The following is a 17,899-nucleotide window of genomic DNA, read 5'->3' on the forward strand; positions in this document are numbered from 1 at the left end:
CAGAGTGTTCTGAAAAAATGAGTAAAGAGAGACATGACAAACAAAAAGGATGAAACTTGAACATAACAGACATAAATTAAAGATTTAATGTATCTTTTCATTCACTTCCTCACACCATCTATGACTGAGCACAAATTCAATCAAAAATGTATGAAAAAGCCATAAAACATTTATGAAATTTTACGTTTGCAGATATGCTAATACCAGTCAATAAGGCATGAATACAGAAAGTGTCTGTGTGCGGGAGCCAATTTTTACATGTTCTCCATGTTGACTTGTTTAAAATGAGAAGCCTGTAAAAGGGTTGTGAGTTTTGTGTTTTGTTTAGTTTTTTTTACATGTGCTCTTGTGTTTTTGGCTTTAAAGACAAAAACACTTGCCCGAACTACAGCCTCATGCAGGTCACAATGGCATATGCAGACCGACACTGATAGTATCACAACTGCTGCATCGGCATCTTGACAAACCATTTTAAAATAGATGTCTAGATGAGTTTAGGAAAATAAATGAATTTCCTGAATGCCGCTCACCTTGCCTCATCACCTGGGCTGAATACAAAATAAGTCTTAGACAACAGTAGGAATAGAGGAATGCTTGTGCGTGTGTCAGCTAGGCCTCGTCTAATAAATGGTCTTTCAAAGAGTCCTTGAGCCTACCTGCCAAAACCAGAGCAAGCAATATACAAGAAGTTGTAAAGGCTGCCAAAAGCGTATGCATTTGTGTCTGTGTGTGTGTCCCACACAATGTCAGCCAAGATACTAACAGGGTATTTATTCCAAGGCTTGGTCTGCTGTCATCCCTCTCCCCAAAGTCCAAGAGGATGGATAAATAAATGCAGCAGCAAGAGAAACAGACAGAGAACAGGAAGAGAATTTGATTTGTTCAATTTGAAGACTTCATGGAGCACTCTCATTTTAGTGAGAACACAAACAGAAAACACACCCTTTCGGAGACAGTTCTCATCTCGTAGCCCTTTAACCGCCTCATCCCATCACTGTAACAACCGGAGTCTTTGTGCACATAGTGACAGCAAATAACAGCAAAGTTTTTCTTTTCAACTTTCTCTCCACATCGACGCGATTACGACGCGATGTTTTTTTGGTTGTGGCAGTGACATTTCTCTTATTTACAAAATTGAGAGAAATGCTCAAGATCCTTGTCACACACATTAAATTATGCTTTTTTCACTCATTCTTCCAACTTCGCACTTCATCCTTTCTGTCCAGACAGAGTAGGAGTTGAGGTCTCAGACCAAATCCCAAACACATGGATTAAACTATATTACAACAGTCAGACTAAACTCCACACAGGGTATTTTAGTATGTGAAATAACTGTGTTGTGGGTGTATAAAGTAGTTTCAACACAATCCAACTGTCTGGATCTGACTTAAAGATACAGGGACCACGAGTTTGGTCACATCTGCTCAATATGTGAAAAGGCACAAAGTAAACGCAGAACTTTCAATAATTTTACTTTTATCTGTGTTAGAGTGTTAATATAATAAGGGCCTTCTCATTATATTTTGAAATTGCCTCTTTTGGTTCTAGTTTGATTAGTACATGTAACCAAACCCCATGAAATGTACCTCTTACTTCCCTATATTAAAATCTCTCTTCTTGTTGCTTAAAAATGCCTCCAGATGACATCACTTGGAGGAACCTTCTGTTCAGAGTATGTCATCTCAATGCTCACTCTATGGAGGCTGTGTCCACTGGAAACCTGCTTTTTCAGAGCTTCTGTAGATGGCATCATCTGAACTCATCTGGTGATGTCATATGGAGGATTTTTTTCAGCTAGAAGCCAGAAAATAGTTTAATATAAGGATAAGTCTAAAGCTGAAGAAAGCAACTTGCAAAATGTTGAAGTTGCCTGTTACGTGCCAGGGCTGGTGGTACTGCGGGTTTTCTTTTTTTTGTTTTTCTTCTCTCTTGTCTTCTTTCCAGGTGCTGAAGCTTCAGTGATGGCATGTTGGAACCCTAATTTGTCAACACCCATAGGCTGTCCTGAACCAGTCTGCTGTGAATCTGCTTTACAAAAGGGGGCAGCGACAGTATCTGATGCCTTTTTTTTTCTTTGTTACGAGACTCTTGCCTGAACCCTGCCACATCTTTTGATTATGTATATGATCATGTATTTTTTGATTATGATGTGGTGGGAGGCTGGATGTAGGTAAGTGTACGCTGTACATGTGCAACACATAGAAAAGACCTTGAGGTTGGTGCCTCATTGTACATTTTGAATGGCGGCTGTTTGTAGCCTAGACAGCAAGGCTTTTGTTTTGATTTTGTTTCTTCACTCATGCTGTAGGTAAAAGCAGATAGGCCATGTTTTGTTTTACTAATTTCTTTGAGGTAGCACAACCTCCTGATCCTGTCCTCCCCCACTCTTGTGTTCAGTAGTTTTTTTCAACATACTGAAAATAAACCACAGGTCTTACAGAATTACAGAAGAATAGGATTTTAACTGCGAGACTTTCTGAGTTAACCTAGTCTTGAGAAAGTGGACTTGTGTCGTAAGGAGGATTTATTAAATATTGCTTAAATATTGCACTTCAGCATTTTAGTTCCGAATCATGAAGTTAAGAAATATGTTAGTGGAAAGTTGAATTTAGTCAGGGATTCTTGAAAACCCTGATATAGCTGATGTTTCTGTTCAAGACACTCCTGCTCTTGCTGGAGTCTGTTTCTCGGATTTTGCCTGACAGGACTGGAGCATCAGTTGCACTGGCTACACATCTAGGTGCCCAGGTGAACCAGAAGCTCCCCCCTGCAACCGTGCCTCGCTTTGAGCCTTTATCCCTGGAGTCCCATGGGTCCAGCGTTGATACAAAGCTGAAGGTTCTTTTACTTAGGCTACAGTTGGAGGCACAGAAGAAGGACGAGGTGCGAAAAGCTGATTATGATCTCCGGCTACAGATTTAAGACTAGAAATAGAAGCTGAAAAAGAGGTCAAATTAAAACAGCTTGAGGTAGAGGCGATGAAGATTTCCTCAGGTCAGAAATGATCACATTTCTCTGAGGACCCCCCAAAGATCAACCAATAGGGTCCAAAGAGGAGTTTATTGCAGCACAGAAGGATGATGTAACATTATTAAAATGTCACTCCTCTGTTCTTAGTCAGCAGGAGGCCAAAAAATAGAGAGTGGCATACTTTTGTGAAGGGGGACTACTTATGCGGTGATTGGCAGGCGACCCACCACCAGTTGTTTGGAAAAGGAAATTCCACAATAGCAGAGATCTTGGTATCTGCAGGGCACACCTTCCCTTGACCAACCTGGTGACCAAAATAGAGATTGGTACCCCTGACAAACTGACCTTTGGCAAGATTCAGTGTTAAGTGACATGTGAGTTGACCAGTCATTCCTACAGACCACTATATCATTCAAGTAAGCCCTGCAGTTGGAGAAATTTCCCAGTATCTGAATACTTCATCTTTGGAAGGTAGCAGGAGCATAACAAATACCAAAGGGCATAACTCTATATTGAAGAAATTGGTCAGGCCTTACAAAGGCAGAGACCTCAGATGCGTCTGGTGTTAAGGGGACCTGCCAACACCCCTTCAGTATGTCATAGATGCAGTCAATATTACGAGGCAAGGAATGTGCATCCAAAACAGTGACAGAATTTAGCTTTTCGAAAGTCAGTGCAGAATCTGGGTCCTCCATCCGATTTTGTGTCTAGAAGACAAAGTGAACTCCAGGGGCTGACACTTGGAACTCCATTTTGAACAAGGTAATCAACTTTCCTTTTCAGAATTTCTCTAACTGGATTAACCCGATAGGCACGCTGCTTGATTGGTGTGGGGTTAGAAAAGACAATGTCATGTGTTGTGACTGCAGCTTGAGTAGGGACGTTAAACAAAGACGGTAAATTCTAAATGAGATTCTTAATATCAGCATTCTGATTTACTTGGAAGGTCTGACAAGTATTGAGACAGGGTTTTCTATCCGTATACTCTGTGGCTCAGGACCCCGTAATACTAGCCCATCTTCTTCATCAGGGGAATTGCTCACCTTAGAAATATAGGCCACAGGTGAAACGGTTACTTTTTCTGGACATGGTTCTCCTGAGCTTTTTCTCTAAAACATAAGAACAAGAGAGGTGAACTAGGTAAAAGGAGAAGAATCAGGACTTTTGTCACCTGGTCGGAAAGATCGATTAACTGCTTTCTGATCAAAGTGCTTTTTCATCTTTGTGCGGATGCCAGGGAATCTTAGTCAGAGAATAGGTCCATTTTAAATGGTTTTTGAGTGTTTTGACAGATTCAGGAAAGCTTTTTGCAGTTCTTTTAGGGGTTACCAATTTTTCTTTAAGTATTTTGAGAGGACACCATATCTCCTGCCTAAATACTAGTTCAACAGGGCTGAACCCCAGAGATTCTTGGACAGAGAATGACAGGGAAACAATAAAACAATAAAACAAGTGGAACACTTTCATCCCAATCTGTTTGAGAACTGCTCCAGTGTTTGCATAACTTATAGATTTCATGGTCTGATGAAACCTTTCCAACGCCCCCTGGCTTTCAGGATGGTAGGGGGTAAAGGTGCTATGCTCAAACCCTGATGTTTTAAGTGCCTGGGCAAATACTTTGGATTAAAAGTTCGTACCTTGGTCAGTTTGGGTGAAAAACATGTCATTGGGAAAAGTTTAAAGAACAGCAATCTTAACAACCCTACGGACTAATTGACACTGAATATGAACTCTGTGCAAAGGGGCAGATACAAGGCTCATTTCTACACCCTGGATGATGGCATTTGACTGACAAAATTACTTATCAGAGAAAGGTCAAATACCTACCTAATGACTGAAATACTGTGTCCCACAGTATTTTTACCGGCTGCTGGTCTTTTGGTTGCCCAGTTAAGGAAACTAAACCTTCCAGAATAAAAGGCCATAGTCCTCTGTTTCAAATTTTGTAGCACCAGTCAGCCCCTTAACCAAGCTCACCTCTTTTTGCTGTGATGACGCTTGAGCTTGATGTTTACATTTTAAAGTCAAACAACCAGCAATAAGTTGACCCTTCTTATGACATAAAAGATAAAAGACATTAACGGACTACATGTTACCTGATTTGCAATACAAATCCTTTATGTCGAGACTAGTTTGTCAAATTAGTTAACAGAGACATAATTCAATTTTTTGAATGTCTTTTTTCCCTCTCAGCATTGTTTATGACTTTCTCTCTTGAAATAACATGAAAATTTAAAACATGATAAAAACTGGATGATTGCTTGCCGGTGACTCTTGGCACCTTGTTTGCATTCGATTTTTGATGTGTTTCTTCCCTCTGTTGGTGGAAGCAGAGACATGCAGCCATAAACCAAGCTGTTTGCAGTATAGACCAATTAACTGCTAGGGAAACTAGCTTCTATGTTAAACTATGGAAAAGTGTTGAATTTAAATCTAAAATGTTTGTGCTACGTTACTCAGTATAGTCCAGTTCATGTGAATCTATATTTACAGAAGTAAGAGAGAGTGTATTTCTGGATGTGCTGTCTGTGAGTGCTTCCTCTTTTTATTCAAAGTATCATTTACATGTTTTCTTCCTATGAAGCTCTATGATTTCAACAGGTTTCCTCACTTTCTTTCATACCTCTGTCACACCAGTTTTTTTCTCTTCACACAAGATCATCTGTAGTGGAGCTCAGCAACACACACAGGTAGGCTGGATTTTTATTCTTGTTAGATCAGAACCACCTAATTTAACTAACTGTATTGATTCTGATATTAGGCTTGAAAATGGTTATATAACTAAGTGTATGGAAATGACTTGACAATTACTTAACCACATTAATATCAATGCATGTTGTTGGGTGATTGTGTTGTGTACGTGTGCTTGTGTGTACACTATGTCTTTGTGTAAGGCTCATATATGTGATATACTTTTAAAATATTAATATCAATTAATGGTGGTTCATTGTATTTATTTATTTAATGATACATGACACAGAAGTACTGTAAGTACTGAATTCTTGTTCTCCATACTAGGCTGTTTTGTTATAAAGCCTGAATATATGTTTCCATCCCTTCATTTGTTTCTATCTGCTTTACACTTTACACGCTCACAGCAGAAAGTATTTAGATACTTTAACTTTTTAATATGTTGTAAATTCGTTTCAGATAGAAAAAAGCACAAATTCCCATCAAGCTAATGACTACAACCCCAGACAAACTTTTTTTTTTTTTTTTTTTCAAATTACTTAAAAATCCAAAACTGAAATTTTTAAAATCAGTCAAGAATTTGAATGGGGTTTAACTGAGGAAAAAAATTCACTGATTGGAAATAATTTAGAAAGCTAAAATTAATTGCATGTCGTTAGAAAAACCCACAGTGGTTGCTTGCTCCGCTTGCACAGACTCTACTATAAAAAAAGAAAAACTGAAATAGACAAATAAAACAGTTTGAACGGTCCGAAAAGGCCGCGGGTCAGATGACTCCTGTAGCTTCAAATAGTTCCAGGAGGATTTAGCACCAAATGACTGCTGTGTTTTTGTCTTTTACAGTCGTGCAAATAATTCTTATGTATTGTAAATCATTAACTGATTGTTTAAAATATTTTTATATCTATTTTAAATATTTGTAGCATTGAGTTAATAAATCTTACTTAATACTGAGTATTAATACAGATTAAGTTATTTAGTTATTTAATTAGTTAGTTAATTAATTAGTTAACTTGTTAAATTTTTCCTTTTTTTAATAACAGAACAGCGCCATAGCTGTTAGCTCCCAGTGTTCTTACGTCCCAGTGAAATTATTCATGAAATTCTCCATGGTCCCCTATTTTTGAAACAAATGACTTAATGAAGATGTTATTACACTTCTTCTAAAATTACACTGATGAAGGCCAAGGAAGTTAATAATAACATTTTGTTGTAAGGCACATACAAGGACAACTGTGTCAAACCATGTCTAAAGGTCTGAACGTCCCCAGGATCACATTGACTTCGATTGTTGTGACCAGGGAGGTGACTAGGAAACACTCACTTTATCAATACTTCAAAAGTCTGCAGAGATGAGACCTACTTAATACCATTCCTACCGTTAAGCATGGTGGTGGCAGCTGTAGGGACGTTTCTCATTAGAAGGGATAGGAAGACAGATCAGAATTAAGAGATAGTTGATTGCAGATAAATACAGATAAAGATTGAAGGAAACCTGGTTTGGAGTGTGTAAGATTTTAAACTGTGGTGATGATTAACCTTTAAGAGAGACTATGATCCAAACCAAAAACCATGGCCCAACCAAAGACCAGACTTAAACCCCATTGAAAATCTGTAAAGGTACTTAAGAAGGGTAGGTCAGAGACTTCACATCCAATCTGATGTAGTTTGAGATGATCTGCCAGGAAGAATGTGATAAACTGTGTAAAGTTTGTAAGTTTGTTGGAAGTTTGTCAGTGAATTATGGGTCTGAATAACCACTGTGCATAAATCTGTTGATTTTTTTAAAATTGTTTCCAAAATTGAAAAAAAACTTTGTCGAGTTATGTTGAGTGCTTTAATAAGGAGAATGTTTTTTTTTTCCTTTTTGAAATACATTTACAATAGAGTATAATGTGCAAAAAGTAAAAGGTTCTGAATATGTTCCATTGTGAATGTATTTGTGTGGTCTGCTTCATGTCTGCACATGCTCTGAGGGTGGCCTAAGGATGAAAATTGCTTCCTCAGACACATGATTTGGTTTTAAATGAATTCTCTTCACAGGATGAAGTGTCCGCTTGTGTGGTGGCTGGGCCTGTCTTTGGTGTCTCCTATCATCACCAAAGGTCATCTGGGAAACACTAAATCTCAACCACTGGGGATGTTATAAAATTATGTAATAGTAGGAACAATGGACAAAATCAAGTCAAATTTAGAGAGGAAAATAATTGTATATATGTATATGTCATTTGGTAAAAAAATACTATGTGTCTATTTATTGATAAAAACTCATTAATTTACTTTACAGGTATTTTGGAAGCCACTCACCATCTGAGAGACATTTTGGCAAATCTAACCATTAATGACCTTTCTAGGTAAACAATTTAATTGTATTTCAGAATATTTTTCTTTTAGGATTTTTACATTGTGTGTGACCTTACAAAATGTATCGTATGTGCATAAGAGTAAAAAACAGGGTACAATGACTAATTTATCTTTAAGGTTGTTATACACCTCTAACATATTGTTTTCAAACTGATGTTCTTTTCTTAGCGTAGTTACAATATGATTCAGACTAAAAAAAAAAAAGTTTAAACATGACCAGATGGTAAAGGATTATGGTCATGGATTCAGTTTCCAGCTATAAACTCATGTGATTTGTAGTGGTTCTTTGGGAGCCTCCTTGTTCTTCCCCTAGAGAAACACTATGTCTGATTGTTCAGACACAAATGAAGCAGAATGTTGTACTAACTAAATGTTGTACACAGTTCACGACAGCTTTAGTTGAGTTGAATTACATTGTAAATGCTGGTTCTCTTCCACTGTACAGGAGTCTCCCAGCAAAACTGTTGAATGGTCTCTTATAAGGGTAACATGCTATCAGAACTTCATACCCCTTTAACCCAACATCCAATGCCACTTCAGGTCTTTTACACAGATGAGCCTGCCTCTGACACTACCTCAGATGGCTCAAAGGAGGGTCAACATCTAGGCTATCTCCTAAGACTGTATCAAGTGTTTTATACAGAACGACATATCTCGACATACTGGTGGGGCAGTGGAGAAGGGACTAAAAATGTTTTATGGTCTAGAATGAGTGTTTAAGGCAGAAATTTTTAATTCAGAACCTTTTCATTTCTTGTCATCTTTATCAAGAACCATGAGGATCGCAGAAAGTGTTCTATTGGAAACAAAAGTGGATGAGAATGCATCCATTTCTATGAATCATTTGGTCGCTTTCCTATTCAAACCCAAACACACTTTCGCAGGTCTTGAAATTATTGCAAATGACAAAAAGGTAAGAATATGGTTTAAGTTAAACTTATTTAAAACTTTTTAATTTAATTAAAGTAGAACTTTAGCCAGACAGAGCTTACACTGACCATCACTTGAGCACTGACTAAAAATCTTAACTAACTGAATGGGTTGAAAAAAAGAAGTTGTCTAGACATTTGTTGTTCCCAAATGATAAATTCTACTGACTCTAGGGATTAGGGTTAGGGTTTGTTAACATGCTAAATTAAGATGGTGAACAATGTAAATTGTTACACCTACTTTAAACCAGCATGTCAAGCATTCTTATTGGCCACCTGTGCCTTCAAACATTAGCATTTAGCTCAATAAACTATTCATATGTTTATCTATCGTGTAAGTCATTATAGAAAACATCTTTTTAGGAATAAGTATCTTCTCACATATATCAATATCTTTATCAGTTTTGCAATTGATAAGTAAACTATCTTTCTACACTGTCACTTTCCTTTTATAGTAATTATTATATCCCCTTAAATGCTCTTCTTTGCTTCAACCTCTCCACAGTGAGGTCAGTAGTCAGTCTGAGCTGCAGAACATTAGCTCAGATTGGTAGCAACTGAGCTTTCTTTAAAGCAGCAAGCTGAATGTTTGGCACAGGCAGTTTATTTTTAGTAGTTTGGAGCACAATGGTTAGGAGGAAGCCTTGTTTGCAAATTCAAATGTGCCCTCATTTTGAAATAACAAACAACAGCGGTCTCCGTTTTATTACTCTGTTACAGGTATTTACATGCGGTGTTTCTATTGCTTTGGTTTAGGCAATGCCAGACAAATCTCTCAACAACAGCATAGTCAATGTTCATCTGCCAAGAGAACTGGATGCTGGACCAAATAACACAATTGTGTTCTGCATGCTTACCTGGAAGGAACCAGATGGGGTCAGAAACTATACACACACACATCCATGTATTGATTATCTGCAATTGCTTATCCTATTTGGGTGGCAGCTGTCATAGGGTGATGAAAGCAGAAGCCCTCTGGGGGCCGGACAGCAGGCTGGCGGCGGCGGCTGAAGTTAAGGCCCTCCAGGGGCCAGGCAGAGGCCAGCGATGAAGGCTGGAACGCTGTAGTGGAGGACCAGGAGCTGGACCAGAAGGAGTGTCGGCAGGATCAGGGACGGGCCAACCCTGGTGCAGAATCACCAGAGGCTGGGTCCACTCTCCCGGGAAGCTGGACCAAGGACGCGGCGTTGACCTGGGCGAACCCCTTGGCGCTGCTGGCGGCATCGACCTGCCCCGAAACAGGAGCTGAGGTGGTGGTGTTGACCCGCCCAGAGACAGAAAGGACGGTGTTGACCCGCTTGGAGACAGGAACAGGATCAGAAACAGAAGCAGTGTTGGCTGACCTGAAGACGGCGAACGGACGAGCAGAAGCAGCAGCTGGAGCAGGAGCAGGTGGAGTGGCAGCTGACCCCGGCCCCTGGACCTGACCTGGACAAACAGAGACAGGACAAACAGGGACAGGACAAACAGGGACAGGACCAGAGCCAGGGCCAGGTCAAGTGTTGACCGGGCAGGAGGCAGGAGCCAAAACCGGGCCAGCATCAAGGCCAGAATTGACAATAGCCAACCCAGAGAGCAGAACAGGAACAGGACAGATGTCAATTGACCCGGAGGCGGGTGCCGGAACAGGATCAGAGCCAAGAATGGTGTCCACCCACTCGGTGACAGGAACAGGACCAGGAACCGGGTCAGAAACAGAAGCAGAAGAGGCTGGACGAGCAGGAGCTGGAACAGGAGCAGGTGTAGGAACTGGACCGGGGCCAGAAGTGGAGGTGGTGGTGGCCCACGCAGAGAAAGGAGCGAGGGAAGAGGGAGTATTACCCAACCCAGGACTGAATGCAGGCCCAGAGGGGACCGTGACGGGGACAGGTGAGGGGTTCTGTGCTAGGGGAGGTTGTTCCTGTTCATGCTCGGCCCTGAAGACCCTCAATTGGGCCAGCAATTTGGCCACCGCCTCCCTGTCCAGTAGCCAAGACCTAGACAGTATGATGATTTCCATCCGCTGAGAAGAAAAAGGGGAAAAAGCACTCGCACGTCTCTGAATCAGAGTCAAGTCAAGGACGACGCCACACTGTGGTGCCAAACCTGCAGCAGCTCCGTTGAAAGTATATGACCTAGGGAGTCAACCCAGGCTGCCATGGGCACAGTACTTGTTGGGGCACCCATGGATTGCAGTCGCTCTAATGGGGCTCTTAAAAACAGAGACACGACCACTACATGTTAGTGGTCCAAGACTATTTCAGTAGGTGTGTGGAAGTGTAGCCAATCCCAAATGAGCAAGCATCAACAGTGCCTGAAAAGATTGCAACTGATTGGGTCTGCAGATATGGAGCTCCCCACACCCTGCACAGCGACCAGGGCACAAACTTTGAGTCAGCCGTGTTCCAAAGAATGATAAACTGCTAGGGATTGATAAAGCAAGAACCACTCCATTCTACCCTTTGTCAGATGGCTGGGTTGAAAGGTTTAATGCTACGCTCTAGAAGATCCTGGCTGCTGCTGCAGAGCTACTGCAAAGCGGTGGGACAGGGATTTGATGATTCCATATGCCATCGTTCCACCTGACACCAAATATGATGATTTTTGGGTGAGAAATAACATAACCTGTAGAACTGGTTACGGGTCTGCTGCCCGGCAGCAACACATGCTCCCATCCAGACAATGTCACTTTAAGGGAAGGCCTTGCTTATTTCAGCAAGACAAGGCTAAACCACATTCTGCATCCACCACAAGAGCATGGCTTTGCAGGAGAAGAGTCTGAGTTCTGAACTGGCCTGCCAAGAGTCCAGACCTTTTACCAATAGAAAACGTGCATGTGGTGCATCATAAAATGAAAAATACAGCAACAAAGGCTCAGGACTGTTAAACAGCTAGAATACTGCATCAGACAAGATTGGGACATCATTCCTCTCCTAAAACTCTAGAAGCTGGTCTCCTCACTTCCCAGACATTTATAGACAATTGTTAAAAGAAGAGTGTGTGTGTATGTATGGAAAATACATTGTAGTGATCTAACATGTAAATGCTGCACTATAAAAGTATTGTATTATAGTATAGTATTGTATTGTAGTATAGTAAAGGATATTATTTTTGCATAAATGTGAGCAGTTAACAGACCAAAATGTCATGAAAGAGGATGAGGGGTCACCTTTTGTTGAAAAGCAATATCCTCAAATGGTGCAGTCAGTTTTCAGTAAAGGAAACAAACACGTTTTTTCTGCACATATTTGCTCCTTTGCTCTTCAGGATTGTTCTCTGCAGTAACATGCAAAATGTAACAAGTACAAGACTTGTGATGAAAAGTTTTACTAAAAAAAATAACACATTAATGTTATTTAGATTTTCTCTACAGTAGTTGTTTTACACTAAATGTCAAACTTACTGACTGAATCCATGTTTTTCTATAGACCATGTGGAACCAAACAGATGTACTGTATGAGCGCAGACTGGTTGGTCTGAGTGTTGGTGGTAAGGTTATTTCAGGACTAAAGGAGCGTGTCAACATCACCATGAATCTTACTACAGTCATACATGTAAATACATCTTAATTCTTCTGGGATTTTTTTGAGTAATAAATTTAGTGAAAATCAAATAAAATGCATAATATTAACATTTTGTGTCACAGAAGAAACAAGAGCCTCGATGTGTGTTCTATAATTTTTCCACGGAGGGTAAGTACCACAGCCTTACATTTGTCATGAAGCATATTGACAAAAAGACAATTATTTATTGAATATTTCCGTTTAAATGTTTCACTCACAGCCAACAAACCAATGTGACCTAACGGTTCTGTTTTACTTATCAGCATTTAGTAGTGATGGCTGTTTAACCCTGTGGAAACGTGATCAGCGTTACATCACCTGTTCCTGCAATCACCTCACATACTTCGGTGTCCTCATGGTAATAATATTTCATCATGAACGGTAGAGAAAAACTAACTGGTAGCTAAATAAAAGATGCAACCTATGTCATTTATGTCACTTATGACAATGAAATGATATGATTGGCACGATTTTGCACATTGTTGATGTTACATTGCACAATTACGTATAAAATAACAATAAATAGTGGATTAACTCTGTATTTAGATTTAGATTTACTTTGTGACACATCACTTCCCACACATTTTCCTAAAAGGTTATTTATTATGAATTCTTATGTACTTATACGTATGAACACAACAGCATGTATTGCTGTGTAGCACTGTGCATTGTTGTCTCTGTATGATGTCGCAATTTTAGTTCCACTAGATGGCACCAAATTGTTTTGTAAAAACATCTCTACATACACTGAGTAATACAAGTGGCAATACTGCACAGATTCAGCTTTACTTATGTAACAAATACATTATCATTAAAATGCAAAGATCAATTGCATTTTAATGATAATAATGAATTATATGAATGTACTATCAGTTTTCTCCTTAGTAGGTATTATACAGTATATATGCTTAGACCCAGTTTATATCCTTAGTACGTACACCTCTCCCCTGTACTTTCCCATCCACATCCCAACTGTTGTTTCTTTTATATTTATACCCTTTGTGCTCATCCTCACTGCCCCTCCTACATACACTGCACATAGGAAACACATATCTTGTCTTTTTGCCGGGTCTCACACTGGTGTTATGATGTTATGTTTTGGATTGTGTGATTTGTATTGGAGTTTTTTTTGTGAATAATGATAAAAAAATGCAAAGATAATAATGGAAATAGAGTAAACGCATTTAAAAGTACCTTTAATTTGATCTCTATTCAGTGTTAATGACGTTGTTACACTCAACCACAGTGGGGGCTTTCAGTAATTTGCCACTTAATGTGATTCAAAATGTCTGATCTGATTTTTGATGATAGATGAAATGTGATCAAAGAAATGCAGCAAGAATGCAGCTTAAATGTTGTTGTTTTTCTCTAAAGGTGACTCCTTCTAACCTGTCACCAGAAGACACACTGATTCTGAAATACATCACTCTGATTGGCTGCAGTCTTTCTCTAGTTGGTCTCATCATCAATCTTCTGCTTTTCATCACAAATAGGTAATTTATTCTTCCTGGGTGGATGAAGAGACAGGAGGCAGAGCTGGAGGTAGCAGAGCTTAAGATGTTGACGTTCTCTTTGGGAGTGATGAGGATGGACAGGATCAGGAATGAGGACATCAGAGGGACAGCTCATGTTAGATGTGTTGGAGATAAAGTCAGAGAGGCCAGACTGAGGTGGTTTGGACATGTTCAGAGGAGAGACTGTCAATATATCAGTAGAAGGATGCTGAGGTTGGAGCTGCCAGGCAGGAGGTCTAGAGGAAGACCAAAGAGGACATTTATGGATGTAGTGAGAGAGGACATGAAGTTAGTTGGTGTGAGAGAAGAGGAAGCAAAGGACAGGGTTAGATGGAGGCACATGATTCACTGTGACGACCCCTGAAAGGGAAAGAAGCAGATTCTTCCTGGGTAGATGATCCTCCTCCTCTTTTATTGCATTGTATCCACTACCTTCAATCAATCCAGTTTTTTCAGTGGACATTTGTTTTTCTTTTATCTGGTAAATGCCTCCTCCCTTCGTTCTTTACCTCCTTCCTTCCTGCTATATATAATCTAAATTCATTGCCACTGTTATGTCCCTACACACAATTTAACACTTAGCACAGACCAGTTCTCCTCTGCCAAACAGAAAACTCAGGACAGATGTCTCTATGAGGGTCCACTTTAGTCTGGCCATTGCCTTGATCCTGCTCAACGTGCACTTCCTCATCAGTCAGCAGACGGCAGCACTGAGCTCCACTGGCTTCTGCTTTTACATAGCTATTGCTCTTCACTACTCCCTGCTGGCCTCTTTCAGTTGGATGGCTTTGGAGGGGTTCCACCTCTACATACTCTTGGTCAGAGTCTTCAATATATACATCAGGAGATACCTGCTCAAACTCAGTTTGGTGGGATGGGGTGAGTAGAGTCAACAAGAACGGGGAATTTCTGTCCCCTCAAACGTGTGGATCACTCACTCGTTTAATCCCTGTGTTTCCTGCAGGTGTTCCTGCAGTCATTGTTTCCCTGGTGGTCATCATAGACAAAGATGCATATGGTCATGCCCCTCTGAACCCATCTAACCCCAACGACACCACAATGTATGAGAGAAGTGGGGACAAATTTGCATGTCCTTTTTAGACTAATAATTAACTTATACTGACTTACTGTTTTGCATGTACAATTCATGTGTATAAAAAAAAAACATTCACAGTAAATGAAAACAGTATCTCCACATATTCTACTGAATGAGCAGCAAACCTCATACCACCCTCTGTGTAAATGACTAAAATCCAGAAATTAAACTAGTTATATGGATCATTTTACTGCAGCAGAATCTTTAGTCAACTGAATGGAAATTTCTACTACAGAATTTTGTCAAAATAGTGATTTTTCTGTACATGTCATTAAATGTTATCCATACTCCTCTTTCTGTAGATGCTACATTACCAATAATACAGTGAAGGATGTGACCACAATAGGTGCGTTTGGCTTGGTCTTCATCTTTAACATGATTATGCTGGTGGTGACAATCAGGCAGGTTTTGAGTCTCCGACATGACAAAGAGGTAAAAGTCCATCTGCAGCCACACACAACAAACAGCTCTGTTGTTTCATGGTCTTTAACTTGACCTGCAAATGTGTCATTGTTCACCACATTTCTTAGTTTGGGCAGAGCAATTATGGCAGAGTCAAAGGCGACATCTTAGTCCTGCTGGGAATCAGCATTTTGCTTGGTATCACATGGGGCCTGGTCTTCTTCTCATTTGGCTCCCTGACCACTCCTGGCCTCTACCTTTTCTGCATCCTGAACTCACTGCAAGGTCAGTGCAACATGCTTCCACAAGTTCACCTCTGTTTTGTGCTGATATTACTGTAGAAATGACACAAGTCAGTCTTTGCCTCACAACACAAGTTTATGCCAATTTAGTTACTGTAATGTTTTCTCCAAACCAGAGCATCTAAACCAACCTATAGCTGGACTCTGCTACTGTGAATGTGAAACAGATACAAAACTTCATACATATAAGCATTGATAGCTTTCTGTGTCAGAAAAAAATAAACCATAATCTGTGGATTTTCTAGTGACATGACTACTCAAATGTCACTCAGAAAGAAAGACTGTTAAATATTAAGCAACATGCTTTTATGTGCAGTAGCTGTTAGCCTGGCTATTTTGTATACTGACAAACAGTGGAACGACACACCTACAGTAGATGTGTTTATTAGTGCAGCATTTGCATGGTTATCTCCTCCTGGAATCTCTCTCACACTTCTCTCTTTCTTTTCTCTTGAATCACACAGGTTTCTTCATCTTCCTGTGGTTTGTCTTGGCTTTGAGAAAGACTAGAAAATCTCCTACTACGAGCAGTGAGACACGTAGCACCAGTTAAAGTTAAACAGGTGTTAAGGCTTCACACCTGTTTACTCAGGGTCTTTACTGAAGTACTAGAATGTTATGATGTTAATGTTTCCATGTATCAGAGAAGCAACAATGCTACATGCATTACAGCACTAGTTCTCATGCTGACTAATTTAGTTAATTTAGTCGTAAATCTAAAATATTTTAGCATCTCATAACATTGGTATTGTTTGAAGCTTTTTCTTAATTTAACTTGTGTGCTTTTAAAATACTGTAGTATCCATCTTTGCAAATTGCCACTGCCACTTATTTACCATCAAGATTAGCAAAGTTAACGGACAGGTTCAAATTTTTTTTACATGTGTCTTAAATCAAGAGTCAGGTGTCTCACTCATCCTCTTCATCCTGGCAATGATGACTTCTTAGATGTGTTGGGGGTCAATCTCCGCTGACCTTATTCTGTGCAAACATTTATTCAAATGGGTATTTAAAGCTTGAAAATTAGGCTTAGGCTTTATTAAAACAAGTGAATATTTTTATTCATTTTTTTTGGTATAAAGTTCCCTTTTTTGCTTCACTGTTGTGTGGCAGTGAATGGAACAAAAAAGAAACCTTGGACCTAAATTTTTAAAATACATTTTTACACAGATGAAGGACTGAGGATTTTGGTCCCCATCATTTACATAGGATGAATCTCTTAAGAGCGTGTATTGACAGATTTGACAGATTAAAACCTGTTTCACTGTTCATATGTGTACCTGACTTTTGTTTTAGGTACATTTGAACAAATGTGAAACCTTTCAGAGCTTAGAGGGAAAAGTAAACCAAATGCTGAAAACTATTTTACTCTAATGGTAAATGTTCTGCACTTATATAGCACTTTTCTACCTATTAGCACTCAAAGCACTTTTCACTGCTTCTTATTCACCCATTCACACTCATAATCACACACTCACTCATACACCAGTGGGGGAGCTGCTATGTAGCTGGCCAACACTCACCGGGAGAAACTGAGTGGGGGTTCAGTGTCTTGCTCAAGGACACTTTGACATGTGACCGGAGGAGCCGTGAGATTGGTGGACAACCGCTCTAACATCCTGCGCCAAAGTTGCAACTATAAACTTCACAGTTGTTAGTAGTGGTGAAAGAAGTAGAGCAAAAGTATTATTACTATAGTAACGAATACTGTTACAAGTAAAAGTAAAAAAATAAAAACCCTTCCCAAACGTAAATGTACTCCTTATGCAGAATGTCTCATTTCAATTCAATAAAGACAATACTCATAATTATCAATGGATTAATGTTGCAGCTAGTAACAGTCTTTTTTTTTTTTAAGTTTTACAACACTGTAATTTCACTTACTGTACATACTGTTTGGTAACCTGTGAATTTTAAACTGAGGATCAACTAAGTCTCATGAATATCCTTTTTTATCTATCAGATTGAGAGAAAGGACTATTTATGAAATAAATGTAGTGGAGTTAACGTAAAATATGAAATGTAGTAAAAATGAAGAATGTAGCAGAAAATACCTTAAACCTGTACTTATTACAGTACCAGTGCACTA

The 17,899-nt window shown here is 39.5% G+C and overlaps 1 protein-coding gene across 1 annotated transcript; it reads left to right on the top strand.

Annotated features, from left to right (window-relative positions):
- The first annotated feature begins 7,889 nt into the window (after window positions 1-7,889).
- LOC137108404 (adhesion G-protein coupled receptor G2-like) lies at window positions 7,890-17,454 on the top strand. Its single transcript, XM_067492921.1, has 12 exons — window positions 7,890-8,015; window positions 8,797-8,938; window positions 9,711-9,830; window positions 12,362-12,487; window positions 12,580-12,625; window positions 12,760-12,854; window positions 13,871-13,989; window positions 14,621-14,889; window positions 14,975-15,071; window positions 15,409-15,538; window positions 15,637-15,793; window positions 16,275-17,454. The coding sequence occupies exons 1-12, from the start codon at window positions 7,906-7,908 to the stop codon at window positions 16,361-16,363; spliced, it is 1,500 nt and encodes a 499-aa protein (XP_067349022.1). The 5' UTR covers window positions 7,890-7,905; the 3' UTR covers window positions 16,364-17,454.
- Window positions 17,455-17,899: the final 445 nt, after the last annotated feature.

The sequence above is a fragment of the Channa argus genome, chromosome 2 (genome assembly GCF_033026475.1).
Source record: "Channa argus isolate prfri chromosome 2, Channa argus male v1.0, whole genome shotgun sequence".
Classification (NCBI taxonomy): domain Eukaryota; kingdom Metazoa; phylum Chordata; class Actinopteri; order Anabantiformes; family Channidae; genus Channa; species Channa argus.

What these genes read in the sequence shown, in the direction of transcription:
- LOC137108404 (XM_067492921.1), top strand. Translation starts at nt 7,906, where the DNA reads ATGTGTCTATTTATTGATAAAAACTCATTAATTTACTTTACAGGTATT. An exon ending in CATACTTCGGTGTCCTCATG is followed by an intron (nt 12,855 to 13,870) that starts GTAATAATATTT and finishes TTTTCTCTAAAG; the next exon opens with GTGACTCCTTCTAACCTGTC. An exon ending in ACTCAGTTTGGTGGGATGGG is followed by an intron (nt 14,890 to 14,974) that starts GTGAGTAGAGTC and finishes TGTTTCCTGCAG; the next exon opens with GTGTTCCTGCAGTCATTGTT.